Source organism: Contarinia nasturtii, unplaced genomic scaffold (genome assembly GCF_009176525.2).
Source record: "Contarinia nasturtii isolate CC-2019 unplaced genomic scaffold, AAFC_CNas_1.1 Cnas_scaffold_350, whole genome shotgun sequence".
Lineage (NCBI taxonomy): Eukaryota > Metazoa > Arthropoda > Insecta > Diptera > Cecidomyiidae > Contarinia > Contarinia nasturtii.
In genome coordinates this window covers 4,370,783-4,391,701 of record NW_022197705.1, presented here as the reverse complement: position 1 = coordinate 4,391,701, position 20,919 = coordinate 4,370,783, and the positions used below count along the sequence as shown (strand labels likewise).

Genomic DNA, 20,919 nt, shown 5'->3' with positions numbered 1-20,919 from the left:
CAACAGAAACGAAACAAAAAATGAAACAAAAACAATGAAGAAAAATAAAGCGAATGGAACATTCCGTGATGCCTAGAGCAAGCATAATATTATTATGTTTTATCTCATATTTACGCCGAAAAATGTCTTGGAATGCACCTTTCGATTATTCAAAGATATTTCAAAAAATGAGAAGAAAAAATGGAAAGCTACGCAACGAAGACATGACCTCGCAGAAATTTAATTATAAAATGCATGTATGTTTTGATCGACTGAATACCACATAATCGAATATATGTGAGTTTAAAATCAAACTAAAGAGATAAAATTGCTGATATTTCTGCAAAAAAATGTTACTTACATGTTTTTTGTCGTCTTTGTAAATGTGACCAAAGTTCTCCACGACCTTTTCATCGCTGAGATTTTCGAACGGTTGTTCGCGTGCGAATGTCAGAATCTCCCAAAGTGTAATGGCGAATGACCATACATCTGATTTCGTACTGAATTTACCCTGTAACAATGACAGATGAGATTGAAATTAATGGGTTTTCGATTTCGTAAAACGGAGACGTTATCATTATCGGCGTCGTCATTTCAATCGTTAAATACATGAATAACAACTAATTTTCGCTTGAATAGAGAGTTACTTTAGATACAAATTAAAAGGAAATTAAGATTCTTATCATCGAATCGCTTTTTGTGCTTGAACAAAAGGCCGCGTCAATATTTCCATTGCATATCTACACATGTTATTCATGTTATCCTTGAAATACGACACGACAGACGTCTAGACATCATTCAGTTATTTTGTGAAAATTCCATTTTGTGAAATAATTCCAAAAATTACTTGAATACTTGTGCACAAAACTAACATTAAAATAACATTCAACTCGTCTAACATATCGAGATAAAATATTGTGAAAGAATGAAAGCAAGAAAGAAGTGAAAAAAAAACGCTTCCGACTTGAAGACGACAATATAAATGAGAATGTAATTTGCATTCTAAAAACTTACCAGTAAAACGCTTTCCCAAGACATCCATCGAATTGGCATGGGTTGTGACTGGCGTCCAGTACCTTCCAGTTGGCAATAGTCTGATGGATATGCAGTTCGATTTATCACAGTTCCAAGTGTGCATACCTTAACTTCTAGCTGCGGTCCAATTATACAACTCCTATGTGTGTCGAGAAAGAACGAATATTAAGTAAAAATTGCGATTAAAACTACTCAAACGGAAATTATTCAGCAAATATTTCAAACAAAACCAAAATCAATTAATAAAGTCACTGGATTGAAATGCACGCATGTATATAAAAGCTACTAGTGCTTTTGTAAAATGACATTGCAGAAAATAAAAATAAAAGCTAAACGAGAGTCGTAAAATGCTAATTGTTTTCATGTCATGAGTATTTGTGTTCTCGTGTTTTTGGCGTCAAAGGGCAGTGAAAACCGATTGCTATGTGAAATTTTTTATATTGTGCTGTCATAGAAACCGAAAAAACCACCACACACAGTTTCATGACAATGGTTTTCACACTGACGAACTGAGGAGAATGATACAAAAAAAAACACACACACAAACCAAAACGTAATAAAAAACGTTGTTGTTGTTAATGCAACCAAAAATCAAATGGGCGATGAATGAGCGAGAGATGAAAAAAAACAGTGAATGTAGAGAATTTTCCGCTTGCTCAAATGTTAAAAATTCAATTCAAAACATATGAATTCTTTGAATTGTTTGTACCAAAATGAAATGTTGTACATATATTTTATTTTGTCATTTTATTTAAAATTTGAGCATGGGCCTACCGGTGAGCATCCAATGTTCACATACACACAAATAATATATTTCATCATTCAAATCCACGCATGGTTCTGTCATTTCCATAATTAAATATTTTCATATTACAAAACATTTTGATGTCAGTACAATGTACCGATTTACCATCAAATCGCAATTCTATTTTGGTTTCGGTTTCATTTTTTGGGGATGAACATACATGTTCTCTTTCTCTCCCTTTCTATCTCCATGTTCGGGACTATGTTTTTGGTTCACTTGTAGTCGTCAACGCTGATGTAGGATTATCATATTAAGTCGGTTGATTGAACTGTTTTTTTTTTTTTTTGCTTACACACAATATAATATTCGCAATGTTTTTTGTGGCCATGTATTTTTCACGTGGTTGTTTGAATGCGAATGATAAGGTTTGACAGATACTAACCATAAAATGATTTCTAACTTTCATTTCATTCAGCCCAAAGCTACTGTTTGTTGAGCGTGTGTTACGGTGTATGTAACTTTTGTGCATTTTATTAAAAATTTAAACCCATTAAGAGCGAGTGAACAAACGAGATCCATAAAGAGAAAAAAGTGGTTACGTTGAACAAATGCAAACATACGGCAGATACATTATGTATTAATGGATATTCATTATTTTTTGGGAATGACCCATGTCTAGCGTATCATAAGCAGCCAGCATCAAATTAGGGAATAACATTCGTATCTAATGGCATTGAATCCAGGCAGCAGCACCACCGAAAAAAAACAAAATCAACAACAAAAAATTGATGCTGAAGTGCTTTCCACATGTGCATGCCCGCGTGTAATATGTGTATGACGAGACGCAAATTTTATGTTGTATTAGAATTAGCTACAATTATAGGAGCAGTTATGTTACAATGTTGTTGTTTTTTTTTTGATCTGGGTTTTATTCGTTCATCGACATTGTCCCTTTTTCGCCGAATCGCGAATACACATTAAAAATACCACTGAACGACAGAAAGAGGAGAATAAAAAAAACAACACAACAACGCATAAGCCCGATACATGATGAGGGTCGACACATACACTAGCACACAACATAATCTCGAGGGTTGAAACCGACCACGGATACACAAAATGATTAAATATTTCTTTGTATGACGTCAACGAAGAGAGAAGAGAGAGCGTGCGCGCTTATTCACTTCGTAACAATGCGGCTTTAGAAAATGAGAAACAATAACAACAAGGCGATTTGAATAATAAGGCAAGTTATAAGTATGCATTAGGATTACATTGAAACCGATCACCATTAAGCCATTTGATATGTTCTTGGCGCGCGCGTCATATACCATTCAAATAATGAGTCGTATCAACGATTGCAAGGTAAAATGGTTGTAGTAATGATGTTAAGCTGATTTTTCTTTTTTTCTTTGTCTTTTCTGAACAACAAAATACTTTTAACAAACAAAAGAAACATATTCAAATTCATTCCCAGTACATATTTTAAATATGAGCGTAAATTTTCCGCACTTCAATTCCTATTGGAATTGATATATTTAAAATGAAAATGTTTATTGTTGAAATATGCATATTTTTTGCTCACAATTCAAAGGTACTCCGTTAGAAATCTCGTCAATTTCATTGTTAATCAGACAACATGGACAGCAAAAAAAAGACGTTGTTCAAAATCCAATTAAATTGAGTCATGCCTATTTTTTGCTCTCTCTCTCTCTCTCTCTCTCTCTCTCTCTCTCTCTCTCTCTCATTGAAATATTCGAATAACCCGGAGATGTATCAATTTTATCCATGTAACAAGTATTTGTGAAATGTCGATCAAATTTGACATTGCTGAATAACTCTATTGCAATCGATTTAATTAAAAAATATTTGTTGAATGGATTCGTCTCGTCATTTTTGTATCTCGCTCGCTCGCCCTATCCCTTTCCATTATTTAGCAACGACCAACCTTTTATTCACCGTAACAAGTGAGATTGCAACAGAGCAGTAGCATATGGAAAATGTTGATTGGTTGGCATTTCAGGTAGAAGAGATAGATATTATTTACATGAGTCAATGGTTTTATTACGAAAATTGACCTAATAACTGTCAATAGAAAAACGAAAAAGAGATACGGTACAGTGCACATATTGTGTGGGTACAAAATGAATTACACTTGGATTGCAATTGGCAATACAGTAATATTGCACTTCAGATCGCTTTTGCTTTCTCATTTTTCCGGATGGGCCACCCTGTTTCATGCCATGCTTCTCTGCTATATCTGCAGCCGATGAATGTTGAATGCAGGCAGAGAAATAGAGATGAGTATATTTGATATTAGTTTCCAATATATATAAATATATCAATAGTTTGAAAAAGTATTTGCAGAGAAGCGTGCGGTGATTATTATTCTATCAATAGAGAAAATGCCCAGGTTCATTTGACAGCAGATTACACATTTACACCAACAACTAAAAAATATATACATCACGAACGGCATCTGTCCAACGGTTGATGTTCATTGTACTCTTATAATTAAGAGAGTGAGCGAATATGTCAACATAATTTAATTAAATCGATGGATAAAATGCATAGTGACACATTGCAAAAATGCAGCAACTTTGTATAATGTTGATATCATGTCGTAAATAAACACGATTACACTATATAATAATGATTTTCCAAAGGCAAATAACCGATATAATGATAAATAATGCCTGAATGAAGGAGTGAACAAATCGAGGAAAGAAAAAACTATACCATGTACCCATATCGTGTGTATTCAAATAATTATCTCCTGTGTGTCATTACGATGGCAGCGAGTAAGTGTGAAGAGTGTGTTCACGATTTCAGAAAAATACAATATATGCACATTGAAGAAGCACACTGATAATTGCAATAAATTTTGCACCATAAGCCGGGATGTCGAGTTCGCGGGCGACATTGGCGGTGATGTTGGCCGACAATCAGAGCAGAGAAAAAGAAGACGACAAAAAAAAACTGTACATCCCAATGAGTTATGGATCGTCGAGTGTTCGATAATCTGGTAAATGCATGGAAGTCGTAAAGCGAATCGCATTTGCTTGAACGAAAGGTGTCATCGTGGGTGCTGTTTTTCATTTTGCAGTCATCCATGCAGCCCGCTTTTCAATATTCAACATATACATCAGTAAACAAAAAGGTTAACCATTTTCTCGCTGAATGAATCGCAATTAATATATATATGTATTCAATGCTCACTTTTGTCATACACTCTATACGATTTTCTCTGTTGTTCGGTGCTTGTTCACATTTTTCATATGTCACGATTGCACAAGTGTTCCATAAAATGTTTTTAAGTTATTGCTTGCAGCCGCTCGAACTTATCAAGTGTGTGATTTTATCATAAACCCAGCGAATCCATAAAAATCGCGAACTCACAGACCCATTACATACTCAAACACCGAAGTGATGCGATAAGATATGGTGGAACAATTTTCACTTTTTAACGCAACTCATTTAATGGGCTCGCATGAAGCGACAACCCAAAGTGCGAATATTATCGCACAATCATCATAAAGTATCGTGACGAAGCGCATTTTCATGTATGCGGTGGTGTGTATTTTTTTTTATCCTCGGCGCTTCCTTTTTGGGGAGGCATAAAATGTGAAATTGCTCATGAAAATTGCTTGGATAGATGTATGCTTGCGATAGAAATTTAAACTAACAAGGAAAGAGCAAATGTAGAGTGTGAGGCACGGCTCAGAAAATAGAAAGACCGAAAGAGTGTGTGTGAGATTTGTAGAGTCATCTGAAATGAATATCAATTCAAAACCGCTTTCATATCCCATTGAAATCACTTTTGATTCTTGCGTCAAGTGATAGAATTGAATGCGCTGAATAATCCACATTTTAACTATATAGAATTGTATTTATCCACCTATATAGAATTGTATTTATGCCATTGAATAAGATCGGATAGGACAGGTATGCGCCAGTTTTACACTTGGTCGTTATCGTTATCTCAACTAGTTTTTTTTCCTGTTTGTCTGTTGCAAATGCAATTATGAAAATTTGCCGAATGGGCAAATTGTCATTAAGAAGCAGAAAATGAGATGCGCACAGCATTTCTTTGTTTCGCTCTCGGTTTTACATTTCACATCGTTTCATATTCCATTGAATCTCAATTCAATGTTAAATATTCTTAAGGAAAAAAAATACCAGAGTTTTTTCGTGTCTGCTATGAAGATGGCAAATCAAAAAGGCAATAGTTTAATCGCAAAAATGCCAATTTCGACGCTGATTTCAAACATCAAAGAGAACGAACAACTTACACAACTAATCTTGTGCAGATATTTAACGATAAACTTTTATTCAGGTTCGTTCGCTGTATGTGTTTGTGTGGAATTTTTTTTCCTCCGGTAAATATCGAAATGCATTATGAGTGTTCGTTTTCAGCTAAAAGTTGCGCAATTTTTCTTTGAATGTTATTCAACTGCTGAAGCCTGAAATGCAATTTTTCCAATGCACTTTTCCATTCTCTATCATTTGCTCTGATTCTGTTGCTCTTTTACTCTTGCTATTACACTCGCTCTTGTTTTCTGTAGAAATACGCCATTTGTCAATAGACGAAAGAAAAACACGACAACGACGACGACGACGAAAAAAAGACTCGGGAATTCGATTGTAAATCTTTATTTTCTGTGTCATGCAAAAATCAAACGAAAATTCTTTTCCGATTTGTTGAAATAAATTTGAAATTTTAATACGTTGAATTGTTGACATGAAAAAATGAACAAAAAAAAACAGACGAAATGCAATCTCTTCATTCCGTATACTATATTCAATGAAAACAAACAAACAAAAAGCAAATATGAGAGAACGAACATGAATGCAAGCAGTACGGAAGCGGAGATTATAACTTTCGTACATTTCATTTTATGCTACGTTTGATTACTTTAGAAGAGACATAGAGAGAGCGAAGTTTATATGTATATCTCAAGCAAGTGAACAGCAGGTAAACATTAATCGTTACATTGGCTCACATCTGTGTGGGAACAACAACGAAAAAAATTTGTCAAGGAATAGTATCTATCTCTCATTCTATGGTAACCGTTTTTATAGATGAAAAAAAAATAGTAAAAGTTATTAAACGAAGAACGACAGTCGAGTGGAGTATGTTATGGAAAGTGCCAAAGACATACGTTTTAACAAAGTTCACAAGTGAATAGTGACAGAGTGTGTTTGAGAGAGAAACACGATAAGGATGTTACAAGAAAATCTAATAAAACTTGTGATTTCGCTATTTGTAATCCGATTGAATGAAGACAGAAACCGCTCAACGGCCGTGGCCGTATATGTCAATTGATATTCATGCGGAAATAAGAAGAAAGTTTTTAAATCGAATCATAAGTTTTCGCAAAACCCCATATTTTCAACTGCATACACGGTATCCGCTTTCCGGTTTCCGTTTAAAACTCGAGAAAATGTAAATATTATTCATTTGTCGATGGTTTGCTATTAAGTGCGGTAATTTCGTTTTAGAAAATTTAATGAATATCCCCATGTCGTTTTTCTCATTCCATGTGCCCTTATCATTATTTGCGACAACGACTACGCATTTATTGAAGAAAATACGATTTATCTCTGTTTCCCATTGAAATGGCCAGCACCATTTGTCACGACCACCGCCAACATATATCGGTAACAAACAAAGTCGAGAATGTTGAAAGCTGTCGCATGCAAAAGTATTTGATGTTGACTGTGACTTCAAGTATGACATAGGCATATGGTTCCATTTTTGGTGAAAATTTAATCTCTTAATGGTCACATAAAATGATATTTTACGACATCTTTGCACGCTCCGTCTTCAAAAATCACTTTTGTGAGTGAGAATATGTAAGTGGCGGAGAGTTTTATCTCTTTTAAAACAACGAAACAAAAGAAAATATTCTGACAAATTATTATTGCCATTGAACATCATCAGCAATTGTCGGCTTTTGGTTCGAACATGCAAAGTGACGACTTTTTGATTTCAAATCCAACTGTCGGTTCTTCTTCAAATGGATTAATTCGATGTTTTTTTTTCTTTTCTTCATTCGGCTAATTGTGACCGACCGAAAATTGTAACAACTTTTATGTCCATGACAAATGCCACGGCGCCGCCTATACATTTCGTTTTTTTTTCGTATATTTTCAATTTCGTAATTGCAATTTCAATGAGAAAATTGCTCTTTTGTGAATGACAGCAACGAATGAACTCGCGATGAGCGTAACAAAATACATTTTTTTCCAGATTTTCCATGGAGATTTATGTAGTCTTTGCTCAATGAATAAACATTGCACATTAAAATTGAAATGTCCCAATCTAAGACACCGTCTTTGGTTGAGACAATAAATATTTCGGAACAACCTGATTTCAGGGGCCGGTCGCAGACTGTGTGCGTATGCATTCGAGACGGTACATTGGTTTTTCTTTCTGACATTGGGACACACATAAGAAGCTTAAGTGATTTAAAGTTGAAAAGTGTAAGTGTCGAATGTTCGCTTCAATGCACCGCACCGACCGCGCCACTCCCCGCAAAAGGAATAGTGCGTTTTCCCATTTTGACTGTATAATCCATCTTTGGGTTTTTGAAGTCTCAAACTCTGCACGTAGACAGATCAAAGCGTTGCACATCACATGTGCACGCATTAATGCTGATATTTTTATTCTAATGAAAATGGCAAAACACATCTGATGTCAGGACTTCGGCGTAATACACACACAATTACTACCAATGAAACGGCAAGTGAAAAAAAAATCGAAACCAAATGAAAACGTTGGAAGCGACAAATAAGAGGGAAAGAGTATAGTGCAAATGATTCGATGTGTTACTTTTATTTGTTTGAAAATAATTGCGTCAGAGAGCGAATGTACGATTGAAAAGTGCATACGTAAGTGAAAAAAAAGTATATATGTGAAATCGATTTGTTCCGTTCAAATGAATTGAAATGGCATTGTGCACGCCAAGGGTAAGATATATATATTTCAATGCCCCGAACAAGATACATGCATACACATACAAACACGGAAAATCGAATGCAATGAGGACATATTTCACTTTGATTCATGTTGTTAATCACGAAATACACAATCAACGATGTTCGTAGCAACGGTGAACCATATAAAAAAAATGCTATTGTAAAAAGTGATTGAGAGTGCATTCATCTTCCCCTATCATTTGTGCGCATTCACATATACACAGCACATCTACAAACACGCACACACACACGAAGAGACACATACACACACATCAAAGAGCACCATTCGTTCGCATCAGAACTCGTCATGTACTCAAGTAATCACCATTTAATATTCTTACATAAAATGCAATACAAACACGCACAATGGATCCCGAGAATAGAAAAAAAGACTGTGTGCGCTCGTTCGTGCAGACCAAAACTTCGTCGGATGCATTTAGTTAATCGGGTAAACCAAAATACGGTTTCTTCTATTTGAACATTTTGTTTCATTTCCACCCGAACTAACTCACTCACTCGATCTTCTATGAGTTTCGTGCAACGCTTCCCAGTTTTTAATTCATCCATATGTTGTTTGTGCAAACAACAAAGTGACTGTGTGTCTGTGTATGTTTTCTTTTTCTCTTTGCTTTATTCAAATTTTCCATTCATGTTATTTATGCAGTGGATTAGGATTTCATTTCGATTTGGTGTACAACCATTGACATTCGATGCATCGAATGCATATTTATATTTCTCTCTATGACTTTTTGTTAATCGGTTTCCGTAAAATATATGTATTTGTTGATTCCTATTCGATTTTACTTATTCCGCTTGTAAATACCATTGCCATATGGATGTTTTTCATTTGTATTTTCACCGATTTTTTTTTTTCGCAATATGTTTCAAATCTATAAATCAGTTTTTCGGTAATCGTTTCGAATAGAACGAGCTTCTTAGTACCAAAAATATTGAGAAAGGTATAGTTAGAGAAAGAGAAGAAGAAAGAGCGAGCGTAGAGAGTGATTATTTTGTACAAAATAATACGGTAAATAATTTTATGATTTGAATAAAATGATTGTTCATCATTTTCATCGCGTGGAAAATGCAAGAAATCGTCTTTGACTTGGGAAAAACGCCCAAAAACGAGCAGTACTTGTTGGTACGATACAAAGGAGCTATGCATCGACTGTGTGCCTTACACATTGAACATATGCAACGATGCAAAGTGCATTCGTTCATCTTTTATCGATATTGAAATTGCTCGACGACAAAAGAATTTATCGTCTGTGCATAACACTTTTGGGGAAAGAATGTTGCGGCATATTTTGTCATCGTCGTTGTTGTTGGTGGTGTCTAAAAATGTGCAGCCGGTTGCCATAGCACTTGTACGTACATCATACGTCCCGATTCATGGTGTCACTTTGGATAATTTTATTTTTCGGGTGTAATTTTCTATTAAATTAAACATCGTTCGGGAAAAAAAGACAAGTGCACAAAACGGCATCCAAGCCATAAATGTGTTAATAGTTTAGCATATTAAATAAAAGTGTTTTGTCGTGCATTTTTTTTTGTTCGTCTTGTCTTTCATTTCGTTGTGATGTTGGCAATGGTTAAACAATGATGTGACTGTTTCCTTCATTTAAGAATATGCTTAACAATTTTATGAATAGACATTAGTTTAACGGACACAATCGATTAAAATTATGTGCCATGGTAAAATAGATTCAAAATCTGTGTGGCATTGAATGTCTAAAACAGCAGCAATAACAAGACTCGTCTCTTTTGCTTTTGTGTGCATTACAAAATTTGTAGCACCCTCGAAGCAAAACAAAATCATTAATCACAGAATGAAAACTGTACTATTCTCTGGCTTCGTCTTCTATCGTGCTTGCTGGTTATTCGAGAGTGGAAAAGATGTTATGTGTGTGTGTGTGCTTCGGTTCAAAAGCATTGAACTTGTGAATGTGCAGCATGATTATAACCACAGGCGTACAATTTATATCATTATATAATGATGTGCTCTAGAACCAAGACTTTCTCTATTGCTCACATCCACTCCGCTAAACAATGCCGAAAGAAACAATAAAATGAGCAATGCAGCAAAGGATAGAAACGACGAACTCAACAGAGATGTATATATTTTGTTGGTTGAAAAATTGGACGAACCAAACACCGACATAAATTCATTTTATCCTTGCTCGATCCATTTGTGTTTAAATCTAATTTTTCTTTTTAGTCATTTTTTTTTCGACGGGTTTCGACTCGCTATTTGATTGTTATTGTTGATGATGACGTGAGAGTGGTGCCCATTGCATATATTGGTCACCCAATGCATACACGCCTCAGCAATAAAAACAACCTCCGCACCACCGAATTGTATGAAAAAAAAAATGATTATACCAAAAATATGCTCTCATCTATTTTATAAATTGTGGTTGAAATTATGTATACCTTTAACGACTCTAAATATACAATTTATCAAGTAGCGCAATTAGAAAAATGGTTGAAATACATTCACTAGATTAACCAAACGAATGAGCGAGTGAGCCAGCGAACGAACGGGCAATTGCATGTATCCAAATGTCGAATTAGCTGAAATTACCCATTGTCTCAAACAAAGATGCACACTTTGTTTCATCATCACGGAAACTTCGATGCGCAACACAAAGTAGATGTATGTGTGTGCGCGTGTAGATTCTCTCATCCATTAAGCGTTTAAAACGAATTATTCCATAAAAACGGATATAATATTCGTTTATGTTTTCGCTCGAAATTGTAATAAATGTTCTAGATGATGCTTTTTACCATTCTATCTCTCTTCCACTCGCTCGCAATCTCTTGCCCCAGTTGAACGAAATAAAGACAGATAAAGAGAGCAAGCACAAGAACTTATTGGCGAGATGGAGAGTGTGTCTGTAGATGTCAGTGTTTGGTGATGCCACAAACATAGCAAAAAACTTTTTCGACCCGTATCCGCATTGTGCAACTGTGTATGTATGTGTATTCATTCGCCCATACAATTCTAATTTATAATGATAATTTCACCAACAACGGCCATTATAATAAACTTTGTTTGGTTGAACAATGAAAATCATGAAAAATTATTATGTTTAACTTTTCGCATGAAAATTTTTCAATATGTAAGTAGTAGAAAGCTCTTTGCGAATGTATGCTCGTGTGTGTGCGAGTGTGAGGATGTTTGGTGAAAACGATAGGGCATCTAAAACTCATTTTAGCTTATCCAACCAAAATGAAAACCTTCAGAGAATAATCATGTCATTCATTCCAATCGAATTCACATGCATTCGTTGAATTTTGTGCTTTGTTTGTCTTTCCGTGTGGTTTAAGTTTTTGTTTGCTACAAAATTATGTGAAATGTATCATTCTCTCAGCACTTTTGCTTTAGGCACATTTCAAAAATGCTTTTCTAATAAACGTTTGCGGACGAAACTTCATAATGAAATTAACGCAATGCAATAATAATGGATGTTTGTTTTTTGGTGAACGATTCAAGAATCCCTCTCTTCTTTGGCACGTCCACATTCACTAGTAGTCCCGATTCTCCATTTACAATTTATTTGTTCACACACACACTCTTCCTCGATGAGTTTCTCTTTTTCTCTCTCATTCTCTCGAAAAAAACAATCGAGCTGAAAGTACGTAATTATTGTAATAAGAACCATCGATGAGATCGTTTAACAAGTGATGTTAAGTGCAGACTCTCGTTCGCTTGTTCTTTTCTCATTTTTCCATTTATGCCTCTCTCTCTCTGCCTCTCTCTGCCTCTCTCTGCTTTATGGCTCAATTTCAGATTTTTTAAAATCGTTGAGTTTTTGAATTTTTCGAACAATTTCTGTTGCCAATTGGCCGGAGATGATTAATGCATGGCTATATTAAAGTGAAATTACGCAATTTTTTTCCCAATAAACAAGAGCGTATTTTATATTATTGTACCCCGGAAATCAAGCCATCCATCCGACGTTTTCGAAAACGGAACATTATTTATTTTGTATTTTATTTTTGTACCGAAAAATGGTTTTCATTAAAAATAAATATAATTTTCCATTGGTAGAGAGAGCATGTGCGGCATTCTGTTACCTTTTAAACCAATTTATATCTTTTGCTTTTCACACGAATTATTTTCCAGTGAAAGCCACACGAGTGTATTTGAAATGGATCGACTTTGTAATGTTGTTGTTTGTATGGTTTTTTTGTTTCTTGCAAATTTTCGAGCAAATGGTTTCTCTTCTACCTGTGTACGGAATTTGAGTATTTGCAAAAGGTTCGAATGTCATTTTAACATCATTAATAATGTAATACATGTCCAAAAATTCATGAAGAAACAATGTTCAAAAACAGACATTTTCGCATTCAATAATTCATACGGATGCTCGGCTTCCGGTTCATGGAACTTTTCATTCAATGAAAAAAAAAAGTCGATGTATATTTTGAGTGACAACCACTCAGTCCGCTGTCTATTCACCGACATCATTGAATTGATTTATTAAAATTGAAATTATAACGATTCACGTAAAGATAAATTGATCTGTTTTATGGAATTCGTCATTCACATGCATGATTGTGTGTGTGCGAAACAATTACGGCCCATGTCCAAAAATATATTTGGATCCATTTTTTTCCGTTGGATCACCAATTGTTATTTACATCAATTGAAAATCAAAAGCGTTTCATACAAACGTTTAAATGTTATTATCATCAAATGAGTAAATAAATCATAATCTTTTGTTTTGCATAGACCACAAAATATACTGAAATACTGAGTGAGAGATAAAGCAGCAACTGTGTGACCGAAAGTAAATAAAACTGTGGAAAATCAGTCATAATTATGATCTGTTATGATTTTTTTTTTGTTCGATTGTTAGCGTGTTTTTCAAGCGCACACACAGACAGGTCATTACGATGACAAACATTGTGATTAAGATTTATCGTGCAACGGTGGTGTTTTTTTACTCTCTTTCTCCTTCTCTTTCTCTCTCTCTTTGTCTGTTAGTTCGAAATAATATTATAGCCATCCGTTTTGTTGTGAGTTTATGAAAGCCTAATGTCGCATGAAAAACCAAAGATAATTAATATGTTTATATCGTCTGTTTTTCTGTGAGCATGTCGTTCACAGGTTTGTTCATTGCTGTGTGCCATTTCTTTTTTCATGGAACTTTCTGTGAAATGATGTTCATTTCAAAATGAGCAGCACTTGGACACAGCAACATCAAAAACCGCATGACATTTCACGAATGCAATCAAGACACGATGAGTTGAATAACATACACAAACAATGGGACAAGAGAGCGACTCATCATCATTCATTTTTCAGGGTTGCCGTTAGCAATCGAAAATACCAGACACATGCAAGCTTTACCATTGCTACCACATTCCGTTGCAAAGAATGTCTGAACACATTTATTGCTCATACAGAAAGTGAAGGCGCGCGCTAGCATACAAGTGAACGCGCATTTTGTACAAGAAGTGAAAGGGTCGAAAATTAAAGAAAATTCCTCCATTACAACTCGACAAAGCAAACGATCACTACAGATGAAGAAAAAAGCATTTTGTTGAAGATGGGTACACACACACATTTGCCTCGCTCTTTCACTCTCTGTATTATGTGTCTGTGTTATGTTCGCAATTTTGTTTTGTTACAAGATTTTTCATTTTCTTCATGCCTTTTGTTTTCGTTTGCATTTTCTGGAAACCGTTATGAAGTCAGTATTTTGTGTTGGGGAATTCTTTTGCGTTGTTGTTTTCATTTGACATCATCTCCATCCTTTAGCAACCACATTCACAGTATGTTTTGCTCGAAAATACTTGGGTTGGTTTGTGTTGCTTATCATTCTCTCCTGCCATTGAATTCTCTGCTGTGTTCGATGCTTGACTAGTGTTAGCTTGCTACTTATGATATGAGAGAAAACTAAAGGAACCATTGTAATCGTTCGTCGGAATGAGAGTGAAACTTTGTGTGTGAAAGAGGGTATAGCAAGCGAGAAAGAGTTTAATTTAAAAGCAATAAATCAGTATTATGCTTCGCGTAAAATGGAAAAATATTCGAAATGGGAATGGTAGCAAGCGAGAGTGGCAAAAGAGCTGGCATACAACAGTAGAAAGGATTGAAGCGGCGAGAACAAAAACCAGCGACTGTAAGTGACGAAGTTGTGTATGTGAATCGCGTGTTGAGTGCTCACACTCTCTTCAAAATCCGAATACTCTCTTCAATAGAACACAAACGAACTTGGATGACGGCAGAGAAAGAGTGAAAAAAAAGAGAAGAAATCACGTAATATACAAAACAAAACATGGTGCAGCCACAAGATAAATACGGCATTCGCACAAATAGCTCAAACAATAAAGATAGATTAATATAATGGGCACCGCGTGATATTTAAAATTATTAAACAGTGTGCTGTAGCGCGAATGTCTTTTTTCCATATGAGATTTTTCCTGGCGCTGATTTTCAATTCCCCCATCGCATCCGTTTGTATTTAGCCGAAGGAAACGCAATCGGTATGAGACCTCTCTTGATTTTCTTATTAACTTTTTTTGCACCGATCGTGTGCCATTGTGTATGAATGAAATAGAAAAACTTGTGTTGAAGTCATCGTAATGATTAATTTGCTCAGCAAGATTTCATTTAGTTTTTATGTTTGTCGGGCAATAACAGAAACCGGCTCATGATTTGTTTATTACATCATCGAAAACACATTCATTGTTTGGAAAGCGACATGAAAAACGAAAGAGTTGCTGTGCAAAACACAGTCAAATGGCGAAAAATCAACGTGTTTTGTTCATTTGTGTTAAAGCATGCATTGATTAGATTTAGGGGCCGATCTCACTTGATAATGAATTATTATTCATTTTTTTGACAGCGTTCGCAACATAAACAACGCCAAATCCACTTGTCTGGAATGTATATATATCATTGCAGCACCGGCGCCTGATGTCAGAATGCGATATCATCGAAATCTGTTTTTAAATACCTAACCACCGTTTGGTGCTGTCGCTTCGCTTAGATGCGCACAATTCAGACATCATTTCTTATTTAATTAAATGAGAGATTTAGCAAAAGTGGCTTCTCTTTGCGCAATAAAATAACTCATCATTTATATCCATTAAGTTTGGTGGGAAAAATGACTTACTTTTAACCATTGAAATGAAGTAACTCGGTGTGCATCCGAAAATTATGCATTATTTGACCTAATAAATTGAAATCGCCAATAAATCTTAAACTCTGAACGCTTTTGCTTACTCGCTTTAAATTGATTTTCTCCGAATTTTATCCAAATACTCGTATAATTCCATGTTGCAATTGCTTCTGCTGTATTTGTCGCTGTGAAAAATATCCATTTGTTGGTTAGAAAATATTTCCACCCCAAAATCCAAACTAATTCTCGAAGTAATTTATTCAATTTTTGAGCTTGGGCTGCATTTCCATAAAGCATAATCAATTTGCTTGCACATGAAAACTGCAGGTCGTTTCGGAATAATTGCCAAATTTATACGTAAATACTTTCGGCTATTTTCGACTATGTTTTACATCGAATCGTGTGGAAAAAGGGTAACCAACTCATACACATATGCAGTTGATGACTCTATTGGCCAGTTTCATGTGTGCCATTTCCGATGGCAAAGTAACTGCAATAACGATAATAATAATGATATATTTTATGTGATCCCTTCTCGTTACGACAAGAATGAATTAACCGGTTCCGAATCGAAGACAATTAGCATGAAAATATTCATTGCCTTCACGATTACGACTCGACTACGAGTGCTTTGTATGATAATTTTTGCCAGACCAGAGTGCTCTAGTTTATAAAATAAAACCGAAAGGCAGAGAATGAGAAATAGAGATTGTGTGTGTGTGTGTGTGTTTCCAAACTGCAATTTACATTCGGTATGGCCAATTCATAGAAATTTTAATTTGTATGAATTGTTATTCGACAATAATGAATGAAGATTATTAAAATTGTTAGCACAATCTACCACTCTCTTTCTCTATCTCTCTCTTCCGCTCAGTTCAAACAGACAGAATTAAATTGTCTACCAAACATAATTTTACAAAAGGTCAGGGAATAACATTTTAAACGAAAAAAAAACTGACGGCATAAAGACCCTTCAATTGAAATGTTGGCTAATTAATTTTGCAATGGAAAATATGTTTTGCACAACGGCGTCGGAACCGTGCGACGGTGAAAAAAATGCTACAAACACACACATTGATATTTACTTAGCGCAAGTAAATTTCTTTTCAAGTTTTTCCGCTCAATTTCATCTTGGTTATTTTAATTGGATTATGTTTATTTATGTAATTGAGTTGAATCGACCGAACATAAATGCGTTACAAATTGGAATTTGTTCAGTGTATCGAATAATAATTTTCTGTTTTTTTTATTGATAAATTGCTACTGAATGGGTTCTTTTCAATACTCCAATACTTCACGTGATTTACTTTAATATTGGTATTTTGTGATACAAAAGTGCTTGGCAATAATGTAAATCGCTGAATGGAAATATGAATTGCTAATATCTCTTTCTCGAAGCTTCAAGGAACAATGAATCGATGCACCATTTTTTTGAGAATTGAAAAATATTTTTCATGCTTACACTTAAGAAACGTTCCTATCGCTTATTCGTTTCGATAAACTTTAAAAAATTGTAACTGAAACACATTTACATCCCACTTTAGTGTGTGGGTTTCCATGTGAAGGTATTGTGCGTGGTGCATAATACGAAAACAATCAACAAAGGACTCTCAACACAAAAAAAATCTCATACAATGAAAAATGAAGAGAAAAGCTTGAAAAAACACACACAACAAAATGGAAACATTTTTCCATTCATTTTTTTCTCTCTTACCTTGTTGCTAAATCCCTGTGTACAAAGTTCATTTGTTCCAAATATTTCATACCCGAAGCTATTTGTGTAGCAATGTACATTAAACAGCCATAACTGTTTGAGTGAGTATGTTGTTGTTGTTTTTGTGCAGCCACCGAGATAAGCGTCGAGTCATGACACGGACAGAAAAAAAAGAGAAAGAAAAAAAATTAAAATGAAAAATACATAGTTTATAAATATTAAAATATTGTTCGTTTCTGGTACTCGTTTGTATGTGTTCGAGCGCAATTGTTGGGTTTGGGTTCGATTCGGTAACGGTGTGTATGGTGCATACACTTTAGGAAGGACACTCATATCCAATTTCAATGGAACCACTGTTTTTTCCACCATCGTTTGAAGCAATTTTATAATTTTTCTTTTAGATTGTCTCATTTTATTCACTTTGTTCTTCTGTGTATGTGTTACTCTTTTTTTTCTCTTGGATTTGCTTGTTGTTGGGATTGGTTCGACAATTCCAGGAAAAATATGCGGAACATTTGCAAAATGAAGCGAATAAATAAACGATGTAGCGAACGCATGAATTCGTTATCAGAAAGAAACGAAATGTCCGAAAGCATATTTTACAACAACAACAACCGAGACACAGAACAAAAAAAAAATCGAAACACACACAGAAAGAGCTCGAAATCAGAATGGTTGCTGAACATGAATCGTTTGCTTTTATGCATGTTCAATTTTTGATTGAGCTCAAAGGCGAAAGAGAAAACACATTCGAAATAATGAAATGACGACAACGATGACGCTCAAAAGAGTATTGAAATGAAATATAAATCATGAAAGAAAGGACTCTGAATCGGATTTAAAAAAAAAAACAATGTTCTTCTGTATTTCGGATTTTTTTTTCTCTTAGGTTGAAATAGAAATTGTAATTGAATTTGATCCAGAAATTGAAACTAATTTGCTTCAAATCTGTAGAGTATTAACACTGAACTATTGTTGGTTTGTTTTTGGTGTTGTTTTCACTTTTCACATTGGCAAAATGTATTTTTTGGTGGTTGTTGTGAATGAATTAAGGCCCGATAATGATTTAGAATGGATTAAAAACAATGTACACTTTCCCATAGACCGAAAACCGAATCGAAATGCAAACTAATTTCTTTAATGCCACTACTTAAAATTCTATAATTGCAAGCACACAAAAGAGACAAAACATGAACAGTTTTCAACTAGCTAATTCTTGTTTTATTCCAGCTACGTGTCCGAAACGGATGGAGAAATGTAGATAAAAGAAAGAGAACAAATATCATTGTTACGTACCTCAGTGATTTGTTCTGAACGCCAACCGGTCCAGTTTCAGCGACATGCTCCTGTAGAAATTGATTTAAATCCCCTTGGCAATCGCTATAATCGAGCACAATACAAATTGGTTCATCGCGTAAACATGCACCCAACAATGGAGCCACATTCACATCCTTTAAGCGACCCAGGTGTTTTGCTTTGGCACGAAACTCTTTTTTCGTATTCTCGGAAACGCCGGGCCGTAATGTTGCAACCGCTACCAGATTATAGCTGCACACATACACACAGGCGTTGATGAAAATGAACCACAATATCGAAAGAGAGAAACGAGATTGTGAATGAGAAAGAGAAAAAAAAAAATTACAGAATGCACAAATGAAAATTACGATAAATTGGAAAATAAAAGAGTACTTTTTTTCGTTTCGCATGACAGACACATACATAGCAGATACAAATGAGCGGTTATACGCTATAGAAACGCTTTATCGCAATAAAGAGAAAAACAACAAAAAAGCGACATACGGCAATGATCAAAATTACAATATTAAAGTGCAGCCGGAAATGAAAGAATGAAAATGCGCTGGCTTTTGTTTCAATACCACTCGCAAGAGAGTGAAAACGATACGGATTTTAATATGCAAATAAAAGAAATGAACAGAAAAAAATACGCGTACACAGAATGTGAATGCGGGAAATTGCCCGAGTTCTTTTGGTTAACGAAATAGACTCCCATTTTAATTCGATGCTAAATTATAAAAGCGCTCTTTTTCTCCGATAACACACACAGACGCGATGCCATTTTCTTTTCCTCTTTGTGTTCCTCATTTTGAACTGCGTGTGTCTTTAGTCCGTCGATGAAGCGAAAAACAACACCAGAGAGTGAGATAGAGCGAAAATATACTGAACGATTTGCAAATAAATTTCAATAAAGTGTGCACCGAACTATCGTTTGATTTGCACATAACCGTTTCGTTACACTTTCTACCAGCACCAACATCATCATCATCATCGAACCAATTGCTTCATTGTGTCGAGGTGCTTTGTTAAGAGTGGGTATGTGTCATGAGAAAAGTTTGTAATTGAAATTAATGCCTGGCAATATCCATTTTCGATGGAATGGCTGCAAGCTCACGAAATCCTTATAAACTTTGAGTACTCATGCGACAATCGAAAATGTCGAATGAAAATTAACTGGCATATCGATACAGCAGTGTGTGAGTGTGTGTTGTGCATGTGTCGCTTTCCTTACAACCCATAAAATGTTTGCTTCGTTATGAGTTTATGCGACAATTATCGTTGCCACTTTTATCGAGTGTGCAATATAGAAAGAGCATCATGCATTCACTATCCATTGCCCATATAATGGCTGACAATGGTTTAGGATAATTCAAAAATATACGATGCTATTTTAAGGTTTTTTTTTGTGCTATATAGATTGCCCTGGTACTTTCGATGGGCGACCGATTCTCTTACACAGAGACAGACGATGGGCAAATAAAGGACAATTGTTATTTTGTGCAGAGATAACATCCCTTGGCTCTACTATTATTTTCTTGACTTGAACGAACGCAACGTTGTAATTTATAAAGACAAAGTCGAAGGCGAATGGCTTCGGTGAAAGAAAAAGCCCTTCAAGCTTCATTAAGAGAAAAAAAAACCTTTTTCTCCCATCAAAGGCACATCAGATGATTTAAATATATAGACTTTTCAAAATGTAATGGCATATTTATCTTCTTGGAAAATGACACAACTTCGAAATTAAGTAGGGTGCTTTTCAATTTTGATGAATAATGTTATCCATTTCAACGTAATACTTTTTCAAAATTGAATAAATAAGTACTCGACGTGAACACCCAATGTTCCAATGAAAAATGATCTAAAAATTACTCTCTCTCTCTCTCTCTCTCTCTCTCTCACACACACACACACACAAATGCAATGGAATCGAATTTCACCTGACATTTTAGTGATAGTTGATGATATATTTTATGATTTTATTTTAGTCTCCATTTGGTAATTTTTATACAGCAATGCACACCTTAGTGAATCAT

General features: G+C 35.0%; 1 protein-coding gene across 1 annotated transcript in view; it reads right to left on the bottom strand.

Moving 5' to 3' along the window:
• LOC116337968 (epithelial discoidin domain-containing receptor 1) overlaps positions 1-20,919 on the bottom strand; it is a 200,941-nt gene that overhangs the window by 4,532 nt on the left and 175,490 nt on the right. The window contains exons 16-19 of the mRNA XM_031762969.1: positions 18,887-19,138; positions 17,591-17,683; positions 994-1,153; positions 341-490 (exon numbers count right to left, since the gene is read on the bottom strand). Coding sequence (XP_031618829.1) covers positions 341-490; positions 994-1,153; positions 17,591-17,683; positions 18,887-19,138 — 655 coding nt within the window. The remainder of the gene's footprint in view (positions 1-340; positions 491-993; positions 1,154-17,590; positions 17,684-18,886; positions 19,139-20,919) is intronic.